The sequence below is a fragment of the Emys orbicularis genome, chromosome 3, assembly GCF_028017835.1.
Source record: "Emys orbicularis isolate rEmyOrb1 chromosome 3, rEmyOrb1.hap1, whole genome shotgun sequence".
Taxonomy (NCBI): domain Eukaryota; kingdom Metazoa; phylum Chordata; order Testudines; family Emydidae; genus Emys; species Emys orbicularis.
In genome coordinates, this window is record NC_088685.1 from 123,882,684 (window position 1) to 123,909,220 (window position 26,537).

General features: G+C 43.1%; 1 protein-coding gene across 1 annotated transcript in view; it reads left to right on the forward strand.

Moving 5' to 3' along the window:
- The window catches only part of SLC22A3 (solute carrier family 22 member 3), a 46,099-nt gene that overhangs the window by 15,366 nt on the left and 4,196 nt on the right, over positions 1-26,537 (forward strand). The window contains exons 2-8 of the mRNA XM_065401609.1: positions 1,749-1,852; positions 4,170-4,324; positions 8,264-8,432; positions 10,189-10,306; positions 21,867-21,964; positions 22,087-22,301; positions 26,117-26,225. Coding sequence (XP_065257681.1) covers positions 1,749-1,852; positions 4,170-4,324; positions 8,264-8,432; positions 10,189-10,306; positions 21,867-21,964; positions 22,087-22,301; positions 26,117-26,225 — 968 coding nt within the window. The remainder of the gene's footprint in view (positions 1-1,748; positions 1,853-4,169; positions 4,325-8,263; positions 8,433-10,188; positions 10,307-21,866; positions 21,965-22,086; positions 22,302-26,116; positions 26,226-26,537) is intronic.

Below are 26,537 nucleotides of genomic sequence, written 5' to 3' on the forward strand. Positions count from 1 at the left end.
ATTCTATACATTCTGGCCAAGATTTATAACAAGTTCACTTTTGAACACCACTCGGCATTCAAAAAGGATGAGCTGAGCTCCCAAAAGTCAAGAGCTTGGCTTCAAAATTATCAGCTTTTTAAAAATAATAAATGTTGGTGTCTTTATTGTTGTTCTGGATTTTGAACCTTAGGGTTGACGTAGTCAAACTTTTCTCCACCACCGTAAGGGCTAGAAACTCACTTTTAAAAAAGAAAGTTGAGATTCTCAATTAATCACAGGATTCCAGGAACTGTGGCTTTAAGAAAATACAAATATTGTGAGACTCGCAATAAATCACAAGAGTTGGCAAAACTGAGGTAGGGTCCTAGGTCCATTTATAAAGAATTGAAGGGTCTGAGAAAGCTACAGCAAGAAAAACATTTTCAACCTGTCAGCAGGGCCGGCTCTGGCTTTTTTGCCGCCCCAGGCAAAAAAGCCTCCACCCGCCCCCCCCCCCCCCGCGGGGGGGGGGGCAGAGCCCGGGGGGGGGGGGGGCGGCGAGCCCCGGCGGGGGCTCCGCTCTCCCGCCGGGGGGAGGGCGGCCGGAGCCCCGGGGCGAGGGTGGCGAGAGGGCGGCGAGCCCCGGCTGGGGCTCGGCTCTCCCCCCCGGCGGCCAGAGCGGGCAGCCGGGGGGAGGGCGGCCAGAGCGCCGGGGGGAGGGCGGCGAGCCCGGCTGTGGCCCCACTCTCCCCGGCGGCCCGAGCGCCGCGCCGCCCCCCTCCAGGTGCCGCCCCAAGCACCAGCTTGGTTGCCTGGTGCCTGGAGCCGGCCCTGCCTGTCAGAAATTGGTTTGACATTTGTTTTCTGCACCCTCACAGGTCAAGTAGCTCTACTTTTGCCTAGGAGGCACTAAGAAAAAAATTAACACATCTGGAGATGTTAGTGTTTTCCCTGGATATATCTCTGCATTTACTCTGAGCTAAACAGCATTGCCTTGCCAGCAGATGTGAAACTATTATACTCAATCTGTATAACAACAAACCAATTCAATTGTCTCCTCTTTTGAGGACATTTGGAGTACAAAACCTGAAACACAGCAGCCTTTTGGTAAGGAGGACCTATTTTCTGTTTTACTGTAGCTGCAGTGATCTGGATTCACTAGTGCGGGCATTTCTCTGTGCCATCTGGGCCTGCCATTGAACAAGTTCACAATAAATGGGAAGGATGGCAAGATGGATGACTCTTAATCTGAGACCAATCAGTAAGAAACTGCATTTGCTCAGAGATCCTCTGGGAGGAGAGAATCCATGGAGGACACTCGATTGACATACCTCCACACACTGACTATCCCACAAGTTAAGCAAAGGTGTCAACAGTGTCAAGAGCTGCTAATAAATCTAATAAGGTGATCATGGATATCTTATCCTGGTCTACCACTGTGAGGAGATAATCAACCAGCAATAGCAACACAGTCTCTGTGCTAGATCTGGAACCAGACTGCTAGGGATACCGGAAGTCTATGGAATCCAAGGGTTATTGGAGCAGCCTGCATTATCATCTTCTTAATAAATTTCTATTAAAAAGGGATGTTTGAGATGGGATGGTAATGGCTGAGGTGGTAAAAAACAAAAGCTTGAAAGTGGTTTCTCAAACACTTAGTGATCAGGTTTTTGGCTCAGGCATTTTTTTTGTCCTGGAGCAATACAATTGCTAAAATGTTTTGCTTTGAGGGAAAATATTCCATCTCGGTGGGGGAATCTTAATATATCTCTTGCTTGTTCCCACAGTATAACCTTGTGTGTGCCAATGACTGGATGCTAGATCTAACACAAGCTGTTCTCAATCTGGGATTTCTGACAGGAGCATTCACTCTAGGCTATGCTGCAGACAGGTACAGTATGTGTGTTAATGCAAGTCTACCCTTACAGAGGCAGAAACATCTTGCACTATAATCACCGTATGCAAACATTCGAAGTTTGGAGGTTCAGTTCAATTCCAATAAGCAGGACCCAGCTCACATAAACTTAACTTCCTGAGTCTGTACAATTGGTCTGGAAACTTCATGAGATTTCTAGTACTTCCTGGTCCTGTTAGGACTTAAAATAGCATGAAAAGAGCCCTTCTTGAGGTATTTCATAATTTCTGTTCACATCTGGACTCAGGAAGTACAGAGGAACACAGAAATGAAAAGCAAGCATTCGCAGAGAGTTTTTGGGGTTGGCAATTTCTGAGTGGGGCATAAGGCCATGGATGAAGAAAGCAGCTCCTTTGAAAGAGGAAGAAGAAACTCAGTGCTACAACCCTCTCAGTTCACACATACCCATATGTTGACCACCAAGATCATGGTTACAGTTGGTCTTCAACATTTTTAGAGCTGACTGAATACTGCAAAAATGTGTGGGTGAAATCCAGTCCTGTAAACAGGGCCAACGCCAGAGCTAAGCACTACTTAAGTCCAACTCCCTTCAAAATAGGAGGAGGAAGCCTTATTTTAAGGAATTAAGTCAGAATTAAATGGTGTGTAGTCCTCATACCAGCCCAAAGTACAGGGGTGAATTTCACTGTAGATGAATATTTCTTTGATTTGAAAAATATATTAACCTTTGCTGTTTTGTGCTCCTTTTCGATTTGCTATCCAAGAATATCCTAGTAGGTGATTTTATTAGGCAGAGCACACAGAGAATATTCTCAGTTAAAGCATTTACTGCATAAACTCCTAAACAAAAGCATAAACTCCTAAACAAAAGCATTTACAATAAAAACCTCATTGTACTGAGAATTATGGTCATCCAGTAGGGGACAAACCTACCATGTGACCTATGTGTCCAATCACAAGCAAACAGTACAACTTTTGCATACTGAAGTCACACAACAAAGTTCTCAAATATGGTAGAGAGCAAGGATTACTTGCAAACATTCTTAAGTGAATAATTTTTTAAAAAGAATCAACTGAAGAAAAAAAATTGTAATCTTTACACAGACAATTCTCAAACAGAAAGAGGAGGAGAGAGTGAGCGAGCCGATAAATCATTGTTTGAAAGTATTTGCTTAGCTGTATTCAAAATAAAGGGATTTAAAGCAAGGTTAACATTGGATGAAGACAACATTTCAGGGCAGCAACTATAAACTAGTTACCTCATGATCAAATCAGAGAGAATCATGATGCTTGTAAAGTGCTTTGACAGTCTTGGATGAAATGATAATAGAAATAATTTATATTATTATAGAATTACACCTTACCCACAACATTTGGCTCTGTAATTGTCTCTTTTACCACAAAGTTCAAAGGGTTTTACCTAGAGCTGATAGAAAAATGCCAATTATTTTTCTTAGGATTTTTTTAAAGTCATTTTGGTCAAAATTTCTTATTAGTTTTGTTTGTGTCCTCTCCCCAACCACAACAACAACTCCCCCCGCACTCAAAAACAAACCTGAAAAAAATTCACAAATTGCTTTAGTTAAAAAATATATTCTTTTTGGGTTTTGGGGTTTGTTTGTGGGGGGAGGGGTGTTGGTTGGTTGGCTTTTGGCCAATAAAAAAAAACCCACAGAAAATGTTGAGCAAAAAGAACGTTTTTATTTTGATCAAAAATATTTTTTATTAAAAAAATGACTTTTTAAAAAACTAACTGTAGTTTGGGCCTGTAGTTAGGTTTTGCTTGTCCATTAATATTGTTGGGATAAAATGTTTAAAATTCAATACTAATGAATACAAAATTAAAATACTGGAAGATAGACATTATAAGCTCTAAACAGAATATTTATGCTGCTGTTTCATTTGGCATTCTAGTAAAGGGTAAGACATTTCCTACACAGGGTGTGACTGTACTTAAAATAGGCAGTTTAAGGGAATAATCATGCACACGTTGAAGTCAATAGCAAAAGTCCCATTTATTTCAATAGGAGCATTCTAATTTCTATAATTTAAGTGCACCATGCAAAATTAGAAATTGTTTTCCAAAAACTGGGCCTAAACGTTTTCAATCTCTGCTTTAAAAGTGGAGACAGAGAGGCTGAGATTAGTATCCAGGAGGAGAGAGTTCCACTTCCTAGGAGCCAGTACAACAAGGCCTAGTGATGGGAAACCTTACAAGATTGATAGCATCAAGACAAGACTTAGTTTATGGCTGGAGTTGAAACCTTCTCCTAAGCCAAGAAGGAAAATGTTAGTCATCTTTCAATTTCCCCCCCCCCCTTTTTTTTGGCAGATATGGCAGAATCCGTATTTACCTCTACTCCTGCCTTGGGGTAGGGTTATGTGGCCTCGTTGTGGCATTTGCACCAAATTTTTCCACATTTTTGGTCTTTCGCTTCCTACAAGGTGTATTTGGAAAGGGAACCTGGATGACAGCATATGTTATTGGTAAGAAATGTACTTTTCCCCTTTTTTGGGTGGGGAGATTGAGGGAATGGATGTTGGTGGACAGGCTACCTGAATGTGAAGGCAGGTGAGAACTGCAGAGTTGTTCACCAATGATCTGAGGTGAAAGGAGCCAGTGGAGATAGATCATCACTGGAACATAACATAACCCTGATACAAATAGCCCTCCCAGAGCCCCTCTAATAACCCTGATATCTGGCTGCTCAAAATCAGTCGCCAAGCAATCCACCTCAGTGCTCCATCCCGGAGAAACTTTTCCCCCTTAGCTTCACAAATGTTATGCAGAGCACAGCAGGCTGCTACGACCATGGGAATATTTTCCTCAGTGAGGTCTAACCTGCCAAAACGGCGGAACCAGTGACCCTTTAATCTACCAAATGCACATTCAATGGACATTCTGCACCTGCTGAGCCTGTTGTTGAAGCATTCCTTGCTGCTGTCAAGGTTTCCGGTGTAAGGCTTCATAAGCCACAGGAGTAAGGGGCAGGCAGGGTCTCCCGGGATCACTATTGGCATTTCCACATCCCCTTTGGAATATTTTGGTGTGAAAAGAAAATCCCTCTGTACGGGCCAGTGTTCCTGAAGATGTGTGCACCTTCCCTGATAACCCCACAATTATGTCAGTGAAACAACCCCAGTGATCCAACAGCACCTGCAATACCACAGAGAAGTATCCCTTTCTGCTGATGTAATCTGTTGCAAGATGGTCTGGGGCCAAAAGTGGGATATGCGTGCCATCTATTGCCCCACCGCAATTAGGGAATCCCATCGCTGCAAAGCCCTCCATTATTTCCCATACATTGAGTCACAGTCCTTCGGTGCAGGAGGCAATTAATGGCCTTGTACACTTGCATAATCATAACCCCTACGGTGGACTTCCTAACTCCAAACTGATTTGTGACTGACCAATAGCAGTCGGAGTTGCCAGCTTCCACACAGCGATTGCTACTTGCTTTTTCACCATGTGGGCAGCTCTCATTTTGGTGTTCTTGCACTACTGGGCAGGGACAAGTTCCACACACAGTTCCAGGAAGGTGGCTTTGCACATCCGAAAGTTCTGCAGCCACTGCTCATTATCCCAGAGCTGCATAACGATGCGATCCCACCACTCAGTGCTTGTTTCCCAAACCCAATAGCGATGCTCCACTGTGTGCAGCTCCTTTGTGAATTCTAACATCAATCTTGAATGGTTTCTTTCCATGGCACACAGCAGGACAGGCACCACGGACTGATTTTCAGATTTGCAGGTCATGAAATACTGCAGGATCAGCTGTGTTGTGTTCATAACAAGACTGGAGAGCAGTGCAGGATTCATGCTATCAGGAAGAGATGGCAGGCACACAGTTTACAGGGGCAGTTGAAAAGTAATTGAAAACTCATGGAATGATGGGATGGAGAAAACTGCATCATGGGATGGTGAGCCTGCCCCCATGATGCACTGTAATCCATTCCCAGAACTCTGAGCGGCAGAAGGTGGTGAAAAGAACAGGAGTACTTGTGGCACCTTAGAGACTAACAAATTTATTTGAGCATAAGCTTTCATGGGCTAAAACCCACTTTATCGGATGCATAGAGTGGAACACACAGAAAGAAGATATTTATACATACAGAGAACATGAAAAGGTGGGAGTAGCCATACCAACTGTAAGAGGCCAATCAATTGAGATGAGCTATCATCAGCAGGAGAGAGGGAAAAAAACCTTTGAAGTTGCACAGTGGGATAGCGACCCATGGTGCACTTCTTTCTCTGTTGATGCTGGAGCACCAACTCTGGATGCACTCCGCAACACAAGGAGCTTTGTGTGAACATGCACAAGTGATGTAATTACAGCGGTTTATGAGCATCAACATAACTTGAGTTGACTTAACTCTGTAGTGTAGATATAGCCTTAAAATGCAAAGTCCCTTTTTCAAAAGTGACGTAGGTACTTAACAGCCTAAGGGCTTGTCTACACTGCAGCTGCACCTCTGTAGTGCTTCCGTGTAAACACTACCTACGCAGATGGGAGGCAGGTTCTCCCATCTGCGTAAGTAATCCACCTCCCTGAGAGGTGGTAGCTAGGTCAATGGAAAAATTCTTCCATCGATGTCTTAGGTGGCTTAACTATGCCACTTAATGGTGTTGATTTTTCCCTGAATGACGTAGTTATGCTGACCTAATTTTCTAGTATTGACCATGCCTCGGTCAGTGTGATTTATTTATCCCTTTGCTTTACCAGCAGGTACGTTTAAGGCTGATCAGTGGCCTAAGTTACTATGCCTCATATATCGATCTATAGGGAACATATACTTTATACCAAAACATTGACTTCAGTACACTTGGAGGTTGGTTCCTGTAATGTTCTGGAGATATACCCTTCAAATTATTGACACGGTACTTTGGAACAATCCAAGAAGAGGCTGCCCCCAAAGAATCTTAGATTTTACACTGAACCCAGTTTTTACTGGGACAAGATTTTGGTAGTTCAATGTACACAGATCGAGTCTCTGAGCCTTGATGTTAAGGAGCTCTCAGTCACCAGTGATACAAATTCCTCTGCATCTGTGCAGGGTCAACCTCCCCACAATCAAGTTCAAAAAAAGAGCAAAAGTAATTAACTTAATTCTTAAGTACCAACTTTATAAACTCTTATAATGATAAAGAAACACAATAATAATAGCTTATTTTCTATTACATAACAGGGCTACTTCATAATCCACATATATTATTTTCAGAGTTATACATAAATAGAAACAAAAAAACAAACAAATTAAATCTAACAGGTTAGTCCCCACAAACTCACAGTGAGAAGTAACTCAGAGTTCCAAAAGTTGAGGTTGGAGTTCTCTTCAGTCTCAGTTACAGTCTTTGCTCATGAACTAAAAACAGTCTGCTGAGTCAAAAGCACTGCAACAATATATTCCCACCTCTTGCTTGCAGAAATCTCCAATTGAAGCCCACAAAGACTCTTTCTCCTTCTCTGCTGAACTGTAGAATGACTCAATCAGCTAGTCACCCAATTAGCCAACCAATCAGTATTTAAGTACACCTCTACCTCGATATAACGCTGTCCTCGGGAGCCAAAAAATCTTACCGCGTTATAGGTGAAACCGCGTTATATCGAACTTGCTTTGATCCACCGGAGTGCGCAGCCCTTCCCCCCCCAGAGCGCTGCTTTACCGCGTTATATCTGAATTCGTGTTATATCGGATCGCGTTATATCGAGGTAGCAGTGTATATAAATGAAAAACCCTGTTACAATAAAAATACAAAACCAAGAAGAGCCAAATACAGATGACTCTTTCTCCAGCATCACATTTAACTAAGAAGAGCGATTGTGACCCATACTGGTTAAGACAATTTAACTAAAACAGTTTGGCTAAAAATCAAATAACATTCCAGGTATACAATTCAAATGAAAGAAGATAGTCATAGAAAGAGGAAATGGGAGGGGAACACTAACGCTGCCAGTGCTGCCCTGTGTTGGAGAGTTCACCATAACACTAGCCTGCTGCAGAATGCTTCACAGTTAGGGGAAGCCAGACTGCTCCTGCTCCTGAGCTTCTCCCAACCCATGTAGGTCATGTGTCTTTTTATAAAGCAGCTGCCCTAACTATTTGCCCTCAATGGAGTCTGAGTCCAGCTACAGGGAGCCTATTGAGCATGACCAAAAGTACAGCACCCAATTCCAGAAACTTCTGGACATGGAACGCTAACTGCATTGGCCTAACAACAGTGATCCAGACAACTCATTCCTCCCCCTTTCTCCTCTCTAATAGCTCTCTATTAGGCACATGGGTTACACATAATTTTTAGAAAAAGGGCACCTTCAGTTGTAATCCAAGGTAGAACCCCCTGCATAACCGTGAGCCAACATTGCAAATGTAATGTTTTTAATTTGAATAGGGTTTATTTCTGTTTGTTTTTTTCCCTCTCTTCAGTGACAGAAATAGTTGGCTCAGATCAGCGAAGGATTGTTGGAATTGTGATACAGATGTTCTTCACCCTTGGAATAATGATTCTTCCTGGGATTGCTTACCTGATTCCCACGTGGCAGGGGATTCAGCTGGCCATAACACTCCCCAATTTTCTTTTCCTGCTGTATTACTGGTAACGTTGTGTTCATTTGATCTCTGTAGGTTCATGCTTTGTATTCAGATCTAGATCGGAGAATTCTTAAAAAGAGGGTTTCCCTGAACTTTCCAGAAATTACTGTTGGATGCATTTCAGATTAAGACCTGGTTACAAAATATGAAGTGAAAAAAACAACTTTGTGGCCTGATAAAATGCCTTTCTGATTAGTCAAACTATACAAGACCCATAGTGTGACATTTTCTAATAGGTTTTACAGGTCTGGAATCCACCAAAAATGTCCCTCACAATATGCCTATATTTTCATGGGTGGACTTCTCTTACCACTGGGTCCATCCTCCAAAGTTCCCTGGTTGCCTTGTAGAGGTCTCATAGGCCTGGATTCCAAATTAAACTTCTTTGGAGGATCTCATATACATGTTTTTGAAAGTTTAATTACATTTATTTGTGACTGAATACTGTCCCAGTAGTGCCAGGAAACACTTGAGGGGAACAAGAACCTCACAGAGATGTTAACTAACTTGTATGTTTGGCTTGACCACAAGCAATATTTCATTTGAATGGAGTGGGAAAGGCCCAGGGTTGAACAGGAATGGAGAGTGAACTACCTTACCTTCTCTCTTGTAGGAGTTGTCCTCCAAGTCAAGGTTGAAGTACTTTAGTTAGGGCAGTGTGGGGAAGTATGCACTACTGCTGAATCAGCTGCTCATACGCATCATTCTCTTCCCAGCTGTGTGCCTCAACCCTGACCTGAAGGGAACTACATCTCTGGGTAAAAAGGTAATTCGTTCTCCATGTCATTCACTCCTTTTCCTCTCTGAGACTGTCAGCAAAGTGCCACTTAGTGCAAACCCTGGTGGCGAGTTTTAATAAAACTTTGTGCTTATAGAGTTACAGTGATTTTCATCTAAAACTCTCAAAGCACTTTACAAAGGTGAGTAACTATTCTCCTTTGCAGTTGGAGAAACTGAGGCTGTAAGTGATTTGTCGAAGTTCTCACAACAAGCTAGTGACAGAGCTGGGACTAAATCCAATCACCCAATCCCATGCTTAACTGTCTCCTAAGAACTAGAGAGACAAGCAGTGCTTAATTTGTACCAGGGCTTGCCAGGGCTGAGCTCCAGCACCTCTAGGCTTGGCAGTTCATAGCCCTGGTACCTCTGGGCTTGCCACATCAGTTTTGAAAGTAAAAAAATTGCTTGAGCCCCAAGCAATTCTCTCACCAAGAGAAGTTGTTCCAATAAAAGATATTACTTCACCCACCTGTGTCTCTAATATCCTGGGACCAACACAGCTACTATTGCAGGGCAATGCTAATAACTAGGCCAGGTCAACAACTCCTTTCACATAGGCTGTCAATCAACCATTTGATCTGAGCTAGATTAGGTCCTCCAATGTAGAGGCAAAAAGTTACATGTCCTGTCACCAATTCCCTATGTCACCCAGCTTCTGGGCCTTAGGAAACTTTCAGGAAAGTTGAGCAAGACCTAACAACTATTTAAATAAAAAAGATAAAGATAAATGGCTGAATGTTGCATGTGAACTATAAACAATCTACTAGTTCTCAAGCTGTGGTCCATGGACCTTCCTGGTTGTCCATGGCATGAAGTATTTTGAGAGTCAAGCTGAAAGTTGCCTGGGGAGCTGGGTAGAATTTCTATCTTGTAGAGAGGCTGAAGAATCACTGCATTAGGTGTTAATGCAGGTGATGATTCCCATGGTTTTCTAAAGACACAATTAAGCAAAATCCTTGCCTCCCTCTGTGCTTTTACAGGGCAGTTCCTGAATCTCCACGCTGGCTACTGACACGCAAAAAAGGAGACAAGGCATTAAACATTATGCACACCATTGCCAAGCACAATGGAAAATATCTCTCGCCGCATTACTCTGAGGTACTTACCATATGTTTGCTCCAGTTTTGTTTGATCTTTAACCAGTGTCCTTTCAATTCTGCTAGAATATATTCTGTTTGATTTAGAAGAATTTTACAGTACGACATCGTGAACAAATTGTCTGGCTCACTTTTTTTTCCTCTTGAGAAGGAAGAAGTAGGTTTACTGAAAGGACACGGGTTGAAATTGGAACATTTTCAAGAAGTCATAAGAGATGGGAGTGCTGAGTGACTGATGTAAAATTCCCACTAAACATCCCATATCTTAAAGAACTATACTAGACATCTTAAATCACTAGGGGCCATCGTCTTTCATAATGGCTTATACTCAGACAGTATTGTGCAGTGGTCTGTCTGCTGACATACCCCATGTGGAGGATGTGTCCATTAGTCTCATTGAGGAGCTGATATTCATCTCAGTCCTAAAAAATAAAGGTTGAACAAGGGAGTGGGTTCTAAGTACTTAGTGGCAGGGGGGAGGGAGGGAGCTGGTTAATAAGATTCCCTAACAAAGTTGTTTCTCATTTTGTTTTTTGGTCATATTTCTTGTAATAATGTTTTTCTTGGTCAGCCCTAATTACAGACCTTGTGCTTCAGAGCAAAGGAGTAGGAACAACGTGGCAAAGGGGCCTTAAATTACGTTGCAGAGTGGAGATTGTGTCTTTCTACATATTTGTAGAAAGCCTAGCACAAGGATCCCCTGATCCTGACTTGCGTCTTTGATTGCTACTGTAATGCTATATTATTAAACATAGTGAGCACAGCATAATAGCCCCTCCATGCCTATTCTGCTTGCTAAGGGCTGCACCAAATTTTAGAGGGCATTCCGATTGTAGGGGGAGGAGAAAGTACTAAGGCATAGGAATGTTATTGAAGCATACTGCAGTTTTAAGTGGGCAGTATCAGCACTACTGTGCAATGACACCGCTGCTCATGCTCCTCTCCTAGACCATCATATATGGATAGCTGCATGAAAGCTTGCGTTGCTCCGTGCAGCACGAACTTACACACTGAACCTGCACGTGGTTTGCCAGTACTCCTGGACCATCATTTGAGGGAATGAGGGTCCAGGAGACCTGGCAAATCACATGGAGGCATCAGGGTTTTGGGGAGCTGCTGCTGCTTCCTCTGGCTGGTCCACTGGGTCCCAAACCCCCCCTGCCCAAAGGGAGTATCTAACAGGAGCTCTGAACTGAAACCCACAGATTTGCCCTCTTCCCAAGAGTTTCTCCACAGGAGGGAAGGGATGGCCAAAATTTAAACTAGGGGAAGCAGAATCTGTATTGACTATGAGTTCACCATTTGCAAAAGGGAGGATACCTGATGGAATCAGAATTCCCTTGTGGCCCGAGATGGAGGTGAAAGGAGTGATGTGGTTAAGTATACATTGTCATAGTGTTATGGCATTACATATGGCCATGGACTATATCTCATCGCACTGAATGGTTTCAAAAGTCTACTTTTTTTTAGCTTTGGACATGTAGACAAATGGCCTACCAGCAACAGTGAGTTAAGAGATCTGTAGGCATTGTCTACAAGCTAGGCTTGGAACTTAAATGTCAGACTTCAGAACTCCACAGGTTCGCCTTAGAAGATGTGTTTTAAATCATTAGCTTCACTGGAGAAAATCCCTAGTGGACTGCAGTCTATCCACCACTGACCATATTAAGATTTTTTTAAAGGAATGATTAATTTGTTACTGGTAAATAAAAAATGTTTATGGGAAATATTCACTCAGCACAAGAAGTTTCACAATAACTCCCAAATGGGTTCGAGGACAGATTTTATCTATGATTCATGGGTTTGAAGTAACAAAACTGCCTCTCTCTCTTTTCACTGGGTAGGGAGGTTTGCTGTCAATGACTTTTTTGTGCAGCTTGAACACTAACTGTTGTGCTTTCTAACATGGTCAGGCAGCTGAGAATATCTTCCTTGTGGGTATGCTGCAGCCCTGTACCTCAGGAACCCAGAGTGACTCCAGGGATATAAAGTTTAAACTAGAATCATCTTTAAAAGTTACATAACAAGATGGTTCCTACAGACTCTGAGCATGCAGACCTGAGTTTGTCTGCATATCAGAGACTCATTACCCTGGGAGGCCTTCTGGTGATTACACATGACTAAGGCTACATTTTAGTCATGGGTATTTTTATTAAAAGTCATGGACAGGTCACGGGCAGTAAACAAAAATGCATGGTCCATGACCAGTCCATGACTTGTACTATCTACCCCTGACTAAATCTTGGGGACGGAGCTGGCCCAGAGGTGCCACAGGTGCTCGGAGGGGGGCGGCCTGGGTGGCACCGTGGATGCTTGGGGGCGGGCAGCCACAGGGGACGCCATGGGTGCTGGGGGCAGGGCCGCACAGAGGATTCAGGGGGCCTGGGTTAAAGCGGGGGAGCTGCGGCGCTTGTACTCACCCGGTGGCGGTCCGGGTCTTCAGAGGCATTTTGGCGGCGGGGGGCCCTTCAGTCTCTCCGCGTCTTCGGCAGCACTGAAGGACCCGCCGCCGAAATGCTGCCGAAGACCCGGAGCGACTGAAGGGCCCCCTGCCGCTGAAATGCCGCCGAAGACCTGGACCGCCGCCGGGCCGGGGGTCTGGGGCAAATTGCCCCACTTGCCCCCCCGTCTGGGCGGCCCTGGCTGGGGGCGTGGCCCCAGGGGGTGCCAAGGGTGCTGGGGGGGGGGGGTCTGGGAAGCAGGAACATCCCTCAGCTACTAGGCGGAGGCACGGCCACGCTGCCTCCTCCCCGAACGCTGGGATGTCGCCACTTTTGAGGAGCCCCCTGAGGTAAGTGCCGCCCAGAGCCCTCACCCCCTCCCACGCCCCAACCCCCAGCCCTGAGCCCCCTCCCACACCCAAACTCCTGCTGCTGGGGGAAGGGAGCGGTGGCCCGAGACTGCCTCAGCACCAGCTGGTGTGGCAGGCCCAGGGGGTGTCCGAGCTGCTCAGGCGGCCCCCCGGGCATGCCGCACCTGCCGCTGAAGAAGTCAGGAGGTCAGGGAAAGTCACGGAATCCGTGACCTCCATGACAGACTCACACATGCTAATTTGAAAGAGACTGTGCCACAATATACTATGTTGACCCTGATTTTCATAGAGCTCTTCTTCAGCTTGATGTAAGCTCGAAATCTTGTCTCTCTCACCAACAGAAGTTAGTCCAATAAAAGATATTTCCTCACCTTGGACAGAAGACTAGGCATTTATCCCTTCAAGTTATTGTTCTTCCGCCACAAAAGTGGACAGCTTTGCCCAAATCTGCATGATTTTATTTTCACTGTAATTCAAAGAATTTTTTTCTTAGGGCTTGTCTATACTTATGCACTGGTTCGGCGGCAGGCAATCGAACTTCTGGGTTTGATTTATCGCGTCTTGTCTGGACGCGATAAATCGAACCCAGAAGTGCTCGCCGTCGACTCCGGTAATCCTGCTCGGCGCGAGGAGTACGCAGAGTCGACGGGGGAGCCTGCCTGCCGCGTCTGGACCGCGGTAAGTTTGAACTAAGGTACGTTGACTTCAGCTACGTTATTCACGTAGCTGAAGTTGCGTACCTTAGTTCGAATTGGGGGGTTAGTGTAGACCAGGCCTTAGTCACAAGTCACACCCAGCGTCACTTACTCATGGTTGCTCCTATGATAAATATAGCCCTCATAAAAACTGCATATTCCATTGCAAAAAAAAAAAACTGTGAGAAAAAGTATAGAAATTAATGTGTGTAAATATTCCATTACCCTTGTAATTCATACATTCAGTTAATGAAAATTTTGAAATATAAGAGTTCACCTGACATATTTCACGAACAAGCTAAACTTTGACCTGCCTGACACCCTTACAAACTATTTTAACACACACATATGTCATTAGTTATATGTTTTATAGATATTCATATATTAGCATGGATGGATATGTTGAAATATTCATACACATTTCCTTAACTAGTCAGTTCCATGCTTTTTAGTGCATAGTTTTGTGTAATTGTCATAATGTTCTTGTTATGGAGTTTCTGTGAGCATTATATTAATCACAGGAGCAACCTTACATTAATGACATTTTTTTGTGTGGGAATAGGCAACATATTGGGTCACTCATTTACTTGGCCAACAGAATATAATTAGAGGACCGGATGGCTGTAGATAAGTGAAGCAGTATGATGGACAAGGTTTTGATTACCAGTGAAAGGCTAGGCCAGAAATTAGTTAAACCATTTCCATTATGCAGGCCAAGATGATGTCAGTCTCACCCTCAGCCCAAGCGATTGAGTGGGGTAAACTAGCCAGATTGGAATAGCATCTTCTGCAATTACAGGAGTGTAAACTGAAACAGTTAAGAGAGAAATGAAGTGGAAAGACACATGAGTGAGATAGAAGTGAGTAAAACTGTTCATGTTCTCAGATTAATCTCTCCTTTCCACACTTCAGTATTTTAAAAACCTGGACCTTAGAATATAGAAACATGTATCTTTTCCCATCAAGCTTATTAAGATCTCAGCTGACATTCTTAAGAAATAGTCACAGTCATAACCCCAGTTCACAGCTGCAACTGCTTAATCTTGATTAATATCTGAGCTGCACTTTGGATCTGTTCCTGGGACCTTTTTGATATACAACTTCTGTCATGCCTGGTGCTGTGCCCGGGAGACAGTGATGTTTCAGGAAGTGCATTAATAGGGGTCAAGTACATTTCTCATTTTTACTCACACCAGAATTCTCTTCCAGATAATTATCTCCAGCTTTATAAAGCCATTAGTGTGTGGACAGAAAGAGAGAGAGAGAGAGAATCCACCATGACATGGATGGACTTTGGCTAAGATTAGATGCCCAGAAAATCGCAGCCTTTCTTGGCACTCAGATACCATGTTGATGAATAGAGGTGACCGGAGGACACTTCTATTTCACTGCAACTTTCAAGGTTCTGAAAAGTTGGTTTTGTTCCACACTGGAACAAGACAAAAGCCTTTCGAATGTTTTCTCAAAACATAATTGTGTTGAAAGCTGAGCTTTTGATTGAGAGAGACAGAGAATGAGTGTGCGTGAGAGAGAGAGGGGTTCGGACTCTGCTCTGCCTGATTCAGAGTGATCTGAGAATGAAAAACCTCTACTCTGAATCATGCAGTGCAGGGCTTTGAACCTGAGTGTCCCACATCTCAGACCAGTGCCTAACCATCTAGAGAGAGTCTCTCTCTCTCTCTCTCTCTCTCTCTCTCTCTCGGCTCCCTTCCCTCAGACCCCAAAACCTTCCTGATTAAATATTCATTGAAACCAATATGTCTCTGCATAACACTTCTGCTTTGACGCTATATTTTCCGACTAGTTCTAGTAATGAGTGTGATGCGAAGACAGATGAGCATTGTTTTGTTCAGTTTTTGTATGACAGCATTGTGATAGTAGGGGACTGGTCATAATTTATTAAATGTTGTTTCCAGTGTAACCCCCATTATCAGTTGTGCATAATTCCCCCCAAATTTCATTTTTCAAGCTGAAATGTTTCACGGTTGGTCTCTGCCCAAGGGTGAATGTTTTGTGAACATTTGTGCAAAATCACTTCATCCATTTTTAAGTGACACGAGAGAGGACCAAATTATTTTCCCATTATAGAAAAATATCTTGTCTTTTTAAAAAAAGATATCTTGCATTAAAATGGCTGGGATAGATGTGGATATTATCCTCTCTGAGGAGAAATGACTTGGAGTATTCTAGTGAAAACTGATGTTGATTAGACAGAGATGTAAGCCTTGGAAAATCACACTCTGAACATGCACAGAAGATTTAGCTCATGTTGTTAAGGTCCTGATGCTGCAAAGACTTACACATATTCTTAATTTTATATGTTGTGACTGTAATTCAGCACTGCACTTAAAGTGTATGCTTAAGTCCCACTGACTTCAATAGCTTGTTAGGGCTTATCTTCACAAGGGGGGTAAATCGACCTAAGTTATTCACAAAAAGAACAGGAGTACTTGTGGCACCTTAGAGACTAACAAATTTATTAGAGCATAAGCTTTCGTGGGCTACAGCCCACTTCTTCGGATGCATATAGAATGGAACATATATTGAGGAGATTTATATACACACATACAGAGAGCATGAACAGGTGGGAGTTGTCTTACCAACTCTGAGAGGCCAATTAAGTAAGTGAAAAAAAACTTTTGAAGTGATAATCAAGATAGCCCAGTACAGACAGTTTGATAAGAAGTGTGAGAATACTTACAAGGGGAGATAGATTCAATGTTTGTAATGGCTCAGCCATTCCCAGTCCTTATTTAATCCTGAGTTGATTGTATCTAGTTTGCATATCAATTCCAGCTCAGCAGTCTCTCGTTGGAGTCTGTTTTTGAAGTTTTTCTGTTGTAAGATAGCCACCCGCAGGTCTGTCATTGAATGGCCAGACAGGTTAAAGTGTTCTCCCACTTGTTTTTGAGTATTATGATTCCTGATGTCAGATTTGTGTCCATTAATTCCTTTGCGTAGAGACTGTCCGGTTTGGCCAATGTGCATGGCAGAGGGGCATTGCTGGCACATGATGGCATATATCACATTGGTAGATGTGCAGGTGAACAAGCCCCTGATGGTATGGCTGATGTGATTAGGTCCTATGATGATGTCACTTGAATAGATATGTGGACAGAGTTGGCATCGGGCTTTGTTGCAAGGATAGGTTCCTGGGTTAGTGTTTATGTTGTATGGTGTGCGGTTGCTGGTGAGTATTTGCTTTAGGTTGGGGGGTTGTCTGTAAGCGAGGACAGGTCTGTCTCCCAAGATCTGTGAGAGTGAGGGATCATCTTTCAGGATAGGTTGTAAATCTCTGATGATGCGCTGGAGAGGTTTTAGTTGGGGGCTGAAGGTGACAGCTAGTGGTGTTCTGTTATTATCTTTGTTGGGCCTGTCTTGTAGGAGGTGACTTCTGGGTACTCATCTGGCTCTGTCAATCTGTTTTTTCACTTCAGCAGGTGGGTATTGTAGTTTTAAGAATGCTTGATAGAGATCTTGTAGGTGCTTGTCTCTGTCTGAGGGATTGGAGCAAATGCGGTTATATCTTAGAGCTTGGCTGTAGACAATGGATCGTGTGGTGTGTCCTGGATGGAAGCTGGAGGCATGTAGGTAAGTGTAGCGGTCAGTAGGTTTCCGGTATAGGGTGGTATTTATGTGACCATCGCTTATTAGCACAGTAGTGTCCAGGAAATGGACCGCTTGTGTGGATTGATCTAGGCTGAGGTTGATGGTGGGATGGAAATTATTGAAATCATGGTGGAATTCCTCAAGGGCTTCTTTTCCATGGGTCCAGATGATGAAGATGTCATCAATGTAGCGCAAGTAGAGTAGGGGCGTTAGGGGACGAGAGCTAAGGAAGCGTTGTTCTAAGTCAGCCATAAAAATGTTGGCATACTGTGGGGCCATGCGGGTACCCATAGCAGTGCTGCTGACTTGAAGGTATATATTGTCCCCAAATGTGAAATAGTTGTGGGTGAGGACAAAGTCACAAAGTTCAGCCACCAGGTTAGCTGTGACATTATCGGGGATACTGTTCCTGATAGCTTGTAGTCCATCTTTGTGTGGAATATTGGTGTAGAGGGCTTCTACGTCCATAGTGGCCAGGATGGTGTTTTCTGGAAGATCACCGATGGATTGTAGTTTCCTCAGGAAGTCAGTGGTGTCTCGAAGATAGCTGGGAGCGCTGGTAGCGAAGGGCCTGAGGAGAGAGTCCACATAACCGGACAAGCCTGATGTTAGGGTGCCAATGCCTGAGATGATGGGGCATCCAGGATTTCCAGGTTTATGGATCTTGGGTAGCAAATAGAATACCCCTGGTCGGGGTTCTAGGCATGTGTCTGTACAGATTTGTTCCTGTGCTTTGTCAGGGAGTTTTCGAGAGACTGCTGATCTGGAATTGATATGCAAACTAGATACAATCAATTTAGGATTGAATAAGGACTGGGAATAGCTGAGCCATTACAAACATTGAATCTATCTCCCCTTGTAAGTATTCTCACACTTCTTATCAAACTGTCTGTACTGGGATATCTTGATTGTCACTTCAAAAGTTTTTTTTTTTTCACTTACTTAATTGGCCTCTCAGAGTTGGTAAGACAACTTCCACCTGTTCATGCTCTCTGTATGTGTGTATATATATCTCCTCAATATATGTTCCATTCTATATGCATCCGAAGAAGTGGGCTGTAGCCCAAGAAAGCTTATGCTCTAATAAATTTGTTAGTCTCTAAGGTGCCACAAGTACTCCTGTTCTTTTTGCGGATACAGACTAACACGGCTGCTACTCTGAAACTAAGTTATTCACGTAGCTGGAGTCAACGTAGCTTAGGTCGACTTACCCCAGTTTTTTCAGTGCGCTGTGTCAATGGGAGACACACTCCGGTCGACTTCCCTTACTTGTCTCTGAGAGCTGGAGTACTGGGGCCCACCGAAGAGTGCTCTGCCATTGATTTAGCGGGTCTTCACTAGCCCCACTAAATTGATCCCTGCGACATCGATTGCAGCAGCATATATCTCCCCGTAGTGAAGACTAGGCTTGGTGCTATGCTGAATAGGCATGGGCTGCTGAATTGGAGACTATCACAGTGCATAAAGTTTGCCGGCTCAGCACCGAAGCTTGTGAAGTGCATAACTTTTACTGGAATTTTTAAAACCATTGTAGAAACAATGAGATAGGAATTGATGAAGTACATCATTTTATACAAAATCTCTTTACTCTTCCCAGGGTTAGGATAAAACATGTATTTGGGTACTAAGGGTGAAATTCTGGCTGCACTGAAGTCAATGGGAAAACTCTCATTGATTTCAGTGAGGCCAAGATTTGACCTTAAAAGAGTTGAGGTTTTTTGCAATTATTTTAATGTCCTTTTCCCCCAGCCCATAAACCATACTCAAACATTATTTCCAACTAGTGTTAGTGGCACTTGAGACAGACAGGGCATTGTGTTAAGACTGCTTGATTTATCTTTGCATGGGAAAATGAATACCATATTTGCACAAGGTTCACATACTGGTCACTGCCAACATGTTCTTATAAACAAAATCAAGGCAGCTTTATCACCTTCATGAGTGTGAGCATAACAAATGCCAACAAACAGTGGATTCTGATCTGGAATGTAAATGAATGCCTGACAAACAAATTGTAGGATTAAAAAAATGGAGCTGGCATGTAAAGAGCGGAAGCAACTTTGAGAAAACGTCTAACTGCGTTACAGAAAACAAAGTATCTGTAAAGATGGGACGAGGGTTCCTAGCAATGATGAGAGGGAATGGAAGAGAACCCAGGGCAAACTGGGGTTTCATTAACACTTCCAATGTTCTGGGACACTCTTTTTGCTAAAGGAGGTGTTAAAAGTCCACTCTAAGACTGTTTATCTCTCTGAAAAGTTTAGGTTATATCTTATGACATGAGGAATAAATACAAAATAAAATTAATGTGTACAGCCTTGGCTGAACTAGAATCAGATCACTGGGCAATGCTGTTTGACCTAGTTTACTGTTCTCCTCACCAATCAGCATGGTCTCTGTCTCTACATTCTCTTTGGCCCCATTCTCCCTCCACAACACAAAGTAATTTCCATTGACTTCACAGCACATATGGTAGAAAGTGGTGGGGGATCCTTCTTTCTCTTTCCACAATCACATCTTTTTTTTATGAGTTTCAGAGTAGCAGCCATGTTAGTCTGTATCCGCAAAAAGAACAGGAGTACTTGTGGTACCTTAGAGACTAACAAATTTATTTGAGCATAAGCTTTCATGGGCTACAGCCCACTTCATCAGATGCATAGACTGGAACATATAGTAAGAAGATATATATATATATACATACAGAGAACATGAAAAAGTGGAAGTAGCCATACCAACTGTAAGAGGCTAATTAATTAAGATGAGCTATTATCAGCAGGAGAAAAAAAACTTTTGTAGTAATAATCAAGATGGCCCATTTTAGACAGTTGACAAGAAAGTGTGAGGATACTTAACATGGGGAAATAGATTCAATATGTGTAATGACCCAGCCACTCCCAGTCTCTATTCAAACCCAAGTTAATGGTATCTAGTTTGCATATTAATTCAAGCTCAGCAGTTTCTCATTGGAGTCTGTTTTTGAAGCTTTTCTGTTGCAAAATTGCCACCTTTAAGTCTGTTACTGAGTGACCAGAGAGGTTGAAGTGTTCTCCTACTGGTTTTTGAATGTTATGATTCCTGATTTCAGATTTGTGTCCATTTATTATTTTGCATAGAGACTGTCCGGTTTGGCCAATGTACGTGCCAGAGGGGCATTGCTGGCACATGATGGCATATACCACATTGGTAGATGTGCAGGTGAAGATGTAGATGTCAGGGACTGAGATTTTCAAAGCAACACAGGGGATTTAGCCACACCTCTTCCACTGACTATGTGGGACTAAATCCCTTGCACTTCTTTAAAAATCTCAGTCAAGGCTCCTGGATTCTACTCCTGATTCTGTTGCTGATTTGTTTTATTACCTTGGCTAAGGGCTTGTCTACATGAAGATCACAGCAAGCTTGGGTGTGAATCTGGCCTGCTGTGGGTCTAACTGTTCATGTGCTCCCTACTGATGCACATTAACAGTTCGTGAGAGAGCTTTGATCTAGTCCTCCTTGAACTGGGAGTAGCTCAAAGTGCATTAGCGAACTGTTAACATGCATCCGCAGAGTGCACACAGACAGTTAAACTGCAGGCTGCTAGCATGGGATAGATTCACACCCCAGTTTGCCACGGTCTAATTGTTTGTATAGACAGGCCCTAAGTCATGTGTGCTTTCTCATCCTCATTTTACCGACTTGTAAAATGGAGAAAACGATACTTTCCTCCTCGTCTCAGAGGAGGGTGGCTTAATTGATATTTCTAAATAATTTGTAGATTTTTAAGGAAAAGGCCTAAATCAGCAAAATGCTTGTGCACATTCTTAACTATAAGCACATTCTGAAGGCCCATTGACTTCTGCTTCATTTAAATGTTTTGGGGAGGGCAGACATTAATCTTTCTCTGTTCTGGGCCTTTCCACCCTGGCCTCACTTCTTGACAGTGTCCTCCTCCCTACTTTTCCTCCTGCTGCTCAGCTGTAGGATCAAAAACACTCTCAAGGCCATTGTTGTTTACTCTCTCCATCTCTTACTCCTCTGCAGACCCACCCCTTTGTTCTGACCATTACCCATTACAATTTCATGGGCTGGCTGTGGGGAATGAACTCACAATTGAGTGCCTTCTCTGAGTCACCCTTAAAGTTCAATTCTGCTCTGAAAAGCAGCTGTAAAAATGGCATTGCAAAGTGCCTGGTTTATTGCCTCCCAGGGACCTCTGAGTCCACTTCTCCATTTACAAGTAAAAATAAGTTTTTTTTTCTCCTGAAACTCAATAGGAGCTGGAAATCAAGCTGGTTTTTTTTTTCTGGCATATATATTGTCATTACAAAAGATTAAGGAGCTGGAAATTAGTCTGCAGTTGTATTACATTTTGAGCCCTCTTCCATAGCTGCTGTACTAGCTCAGCTGTGGTGGCCTGTGTTCCTGCCTATGATCTGCTGATTCCGATGTTTGCTTTTCTTTAGATCACAGTTACAGATGAAGAGGTTAGTAATCCATCATTTCTCGATCTGGTTAGAACTCCCCATATGAGAAAATACACATTGATTCTAATGTATGCCTGGTAAGTCCCAATTTTACTGGGTTTTGAGCATCATATTTTGTCGGTATTGTGATTCTCTCAAACTTGAAATTCGAGTCATCTGCTTACAATCATTTGTGTTTGTCTCAATGTTTTTTGTTTAGGTTTACAAGTGCCCTGGTTTACCAAGGGCTTGTCATGCGCCTAGGAATTATAGGAGGAAACCTCTACCTAGACTTTTTCATCTCCGGAGCTGTGGAATTGCCTGCAGCTCTCTTGATTTTACTGACAATCGATCGAATTGGCCGACGCCTTCCATTTGCCATAAGCAACATAGTGGCGGGAGTGGCATGCTTAATTACTGCATTCTTACCAGAAGGTAACTTTTTCCTTAGCTTCCCAAGATCAGTGATTTATCTCACAGACTCATAGACTTTAAGGTGAGAAGGGACCATCATGATCATCTAGTCTGACCTCCTGCACATTGCAGGCCACAGAACCTCACCCACCTACTCCTGTAATAGACCCCTAACCTCTGACTGAGTTACTGAAGTCCTAAAATCATGATTTAAAGACTTCAGGTTACAGAACATCCACTATTTACTCTGTGAAGTTCTTAGAGTAGAGAGGTGGAAGACACACAAAGATTTCGAAGCGGTGGACGAAGATAAAAAGTGTGTTGTGATACAGTTAGCAAATGATAATGTGAACTACAGAACAAAAATATGAGGAAAGGGGAAATACACTCATTCCCTGGCTGGGAAGATATTTATCATACAAATATGGAGCTAGGAAATTGGTAGTTTGGGGAATCTTCCCATCTCCAAATAAATGAGTGTCCGAGAAAAGAAACAAACCTATTTAAATGATATATTTCCTGCTGGTCAGTCTTAGCAGATCTTGAGTCAGATTCTCAGCTCTAGTAACAGTAACAGGCCATTCCATTGGCCTGGGCTTGCCAGAGTGCAGTGTGCGCTGTCCATTCCTCGTTTCATCCATCCTATCCCTGGCATGGGGCAGGGGCCAGAAGCAGGCGGCACAGAGCCAGCTATCCTGGCTCGACACCCCCCTGGGTTTCCCTTACGCAAAGGGAATCACTGGCTGGTAATTCAAAGGGGACAGACCAGAGGTAGAGGATCTGGCTCCCCTTTTAGTAATTCTTGGTCCTGCTTCAAGGACTACCAGGGTGACTGTGGGGTGTGATTCAGCACTGCTGACGAGGGATTCTTTTCTATAAACTGATGTCTCTCCACTATGTGGTTACAGTGAACTGTGTATCCCAAGGAAAGCATTCATAAGTGCTGCACACTAAAGGCAGATAGAGAACAGAGAGCCTTACCCTGACTGTGAAGTCCCCGCTCTTTGCTTCAGAGTAGTTTAGATTGGAGCTACATAGGATGTTGAATGACCATTAGAAAGGATCACCCCTCCCTAAGGATGTCATCAGCAGAATGAAGCCAGTGTTGTGAATACTAATTAGCCTTAGCGGTGTCAGCTCCAGAAATTATATCACAAGGCAACAGTTAGCAGGCAGATATCCCAAGAGAAGAGCTGTAAAATGGAGCCTATGAAAATGGGTGGGTTTGGAAGCACAATAAAAGATCCTTCACAGAAACACATTCCTCAGTGGGTCCAGTTTTACTACAATTAGCCTTGTTTTTAAAGTTTATTCAAAAGTTACTTTAAGACAACGCCACACGTTTAAGCAGCTCAGTTATTTCAATAAATCCAGCCGCAAGGGCAAGGGTCTGAGCATCAGGAGATCTGAGTTTTGTTCTTGGCTCTGCCACTGGCTTCCTTTATGACCTTGGGTAAGTCACATCACCTGGTTTGTAAAGCAGTTTGAAATGATACTTACCCTCCTCTGCAGAACACTTTGGATGGAAAGTATGGTGTCAGTGATGGGCATTATTATGCATCAGGTATTTTTATTATTGCCTAAAAGTGAGTAGTTTGTAATGTGTCATGGTAATCTACAGGGCAATCATGCAACCAGACATCCCAGTACCATGGTTCCAGTCATTACAATCCTTCTGTTAAAGCAACTGAACAGTCATTCAGTTTAATAGGAAAAAAATATTTTCTTTAAATTTGTCCTATGAAAGCAGCTGTCCCAGTTATCATCCTCCCATTTAAACGGCTTCAACTCTGTTAATGAATTTGATCCAGGATGTCAAGTATCAGAGGGGTAGCCATGTTAGTCTGGATCTGTAAAAAGCGACAAAGAGTCCTGTGGTACCTCATAGACTAACAGACGTATTGGAGCATAAGTTTTCGTGGGTGAATACCCACTTCATCAGATGCATGTAGTGGAAGCTTATGCTCCAATACGTCTGTTAGTCTATAAGGTGCCACAGGACTCTTTGTCGCTTTTTATTGATCCAGGATGAAATTTTGCACCATTTCTGTCCTCAAATGTCACCTTTGTGTGTGTCTGATTTCTCTGAATTTGCTACCAGGAGAAAGTCACTATTTTCACATGCACACCCACACATGCTCACACACACAAACAGATTTTGGGGATTAAATACGTTTTTCCACCTGCAAAAAAATTTGTTTTTGCAAAAAATTCAAGACAAAAAGAAAATAGGTGCATTTCTCTTTTTCATGAAATAGTGAAATAGTTAAAGTCTTTAATGGAAAAGATCCTATACCATTAAATGGGGATGAAATCTACAGAGACCTCTGAACATTTGATAGGGTTTTCTAGAAATTACTCTAAAATCTTATCAGATTTCAAAGACAATGATATCCCTTCTAGAGTTTTTTGAGCCATCCTATAGAATTCCATAGCAGGCATTTAATTTTCTGTTATAAAATCTATAGGATGGTGAAAAAAACTATAGAAAAATTGTCATTTTTTATTAAATTCTAGAGCACTTTTCTATGAGGCCAAGAGACATTTTTTCCAGATCTACTTGGAAGTCAGTCTGACTCAGCTCGAATTATAATTTGATTTAGAAAAATGTTGCAGGGGGAAAATGTCACACCTGGATAACGACCAGCAGCCTGCCTGAAGCAAAGGATTGCACAATCTGGGTATGATCATGGAAGCTTGGCAACAACATTTACCACTCATTATCCCACACCTGGCATTATGCAACACGTCTTCGTTGAGTCAGTGGGTTGGAATTGATTTCTGAGTCTTCAAACTGGCCTGGGTGACACAACAAAGCACGAGTAGCCAAAACTTGAACACCCATAGATGCCAGCACACATTGATATCTGGCAGCAATGCCCTTTTGGTTCTACTCTTCCTTGAACCTGATCCAGAGTCCCTCTGATGTAACTCTTCCTGACAGGGCTTGGAGGGTAGTTCTGAGAAAGATATAGGCACCGGAAAACAGGAATTGGCAGACTGGATCAGACCCAATGTCCATCTAGTCCATTAGCCTGTCTCTGACTGACCAACACCAGATGCCTTAGGGGAAAGAGTCAAAACTCTGTGGTAGGCAGATTGGGGTTATCTGCCTCCACCTCAGGTCTCATCCAGCTCCCTGTTAGAGATGGCTTAAACCCAATATCCCTTCCAAATCTGTTGTTAGCATTAACGATGATTAACAATCATAACTCTGGATAGTCTTATTAGCCATGGAAATGTCCAGACTCTTTGTGAATCTCAGCTTCAGTGACTTCCTGTTGCAATGTCTTCCCCAGTCTAATTATGCGTTGTGTGACAAGTATTTCCCTTGATCAGTTTTCAGTTACATCCAGAACAGCCAGAAATTGCTCACTAAATCGTAGGTTCTCGTGTTCTGAGCACACCCACCAGAGTGGGCTCTGCTGGCAAGGTAGGCAGGGGAACACCTCGCTTGAGAATCCTCCTGGGGCTGTGGCATGAAAGAGGGCTCCATTGCCTGTGAGGCGGCATCAGGATTTAGGCAGCTTTGCGCATGCCCACCCAGCAGAAATTTAGGCACCTCCAGGTGTAGGCACAGGCTGAGCGGTGGCTTCATGAAAGTCAATGGTGCCTAAATGTTGGATTAGGTGCCTAAATCCCTTTGTGAATCTAGCCCTGATGTTTGCTTCTGCTCACTTACACCGATATAAATCAGTAGTAACGCCATTGAACTCAGCTGAGTTACACCAGTGTGAAACCCATGTAAGGGAGTGTGGAATGAGCCCCATGATTTCCAGCTGACATGGTAAAACACATTTCATCAACCTTGCTTTTTGAATTTACCTTGTTAACAGATATCCCGTGGTTGAAAACCTCAGTAGCCACTCTGGGAAGACTGGGAATCACCATGGCTTTTGAAATTGTGTATCTTGTGAACAGTGAATTGTATCCTACAACATTAAGGTAACTGCAGTTGTTTCATGCACAGCTAAAATCCACATTAAACTGAAGGAAGTTGCCTTCGGTAGCATTAAACACATTTGCGTAGTAAATGGCATTATAGTGTAACCGTGCCAGTGTTCAAGCTTAATTTGGCAGTACCTCTATGAAAGACATTCTTCTTATGCATTTTAAGTGCAAAACTGAAGTCCACCTTAAATAGGGAGGTGTGACTGGTGTCACCATAATTTAAGACGTTCTATTTAATTTGAAAATGCAGTGTTATAGTGTCCCATGGGAGACAAATTACAGAGGAGGCAACTTAATCAAAGACCT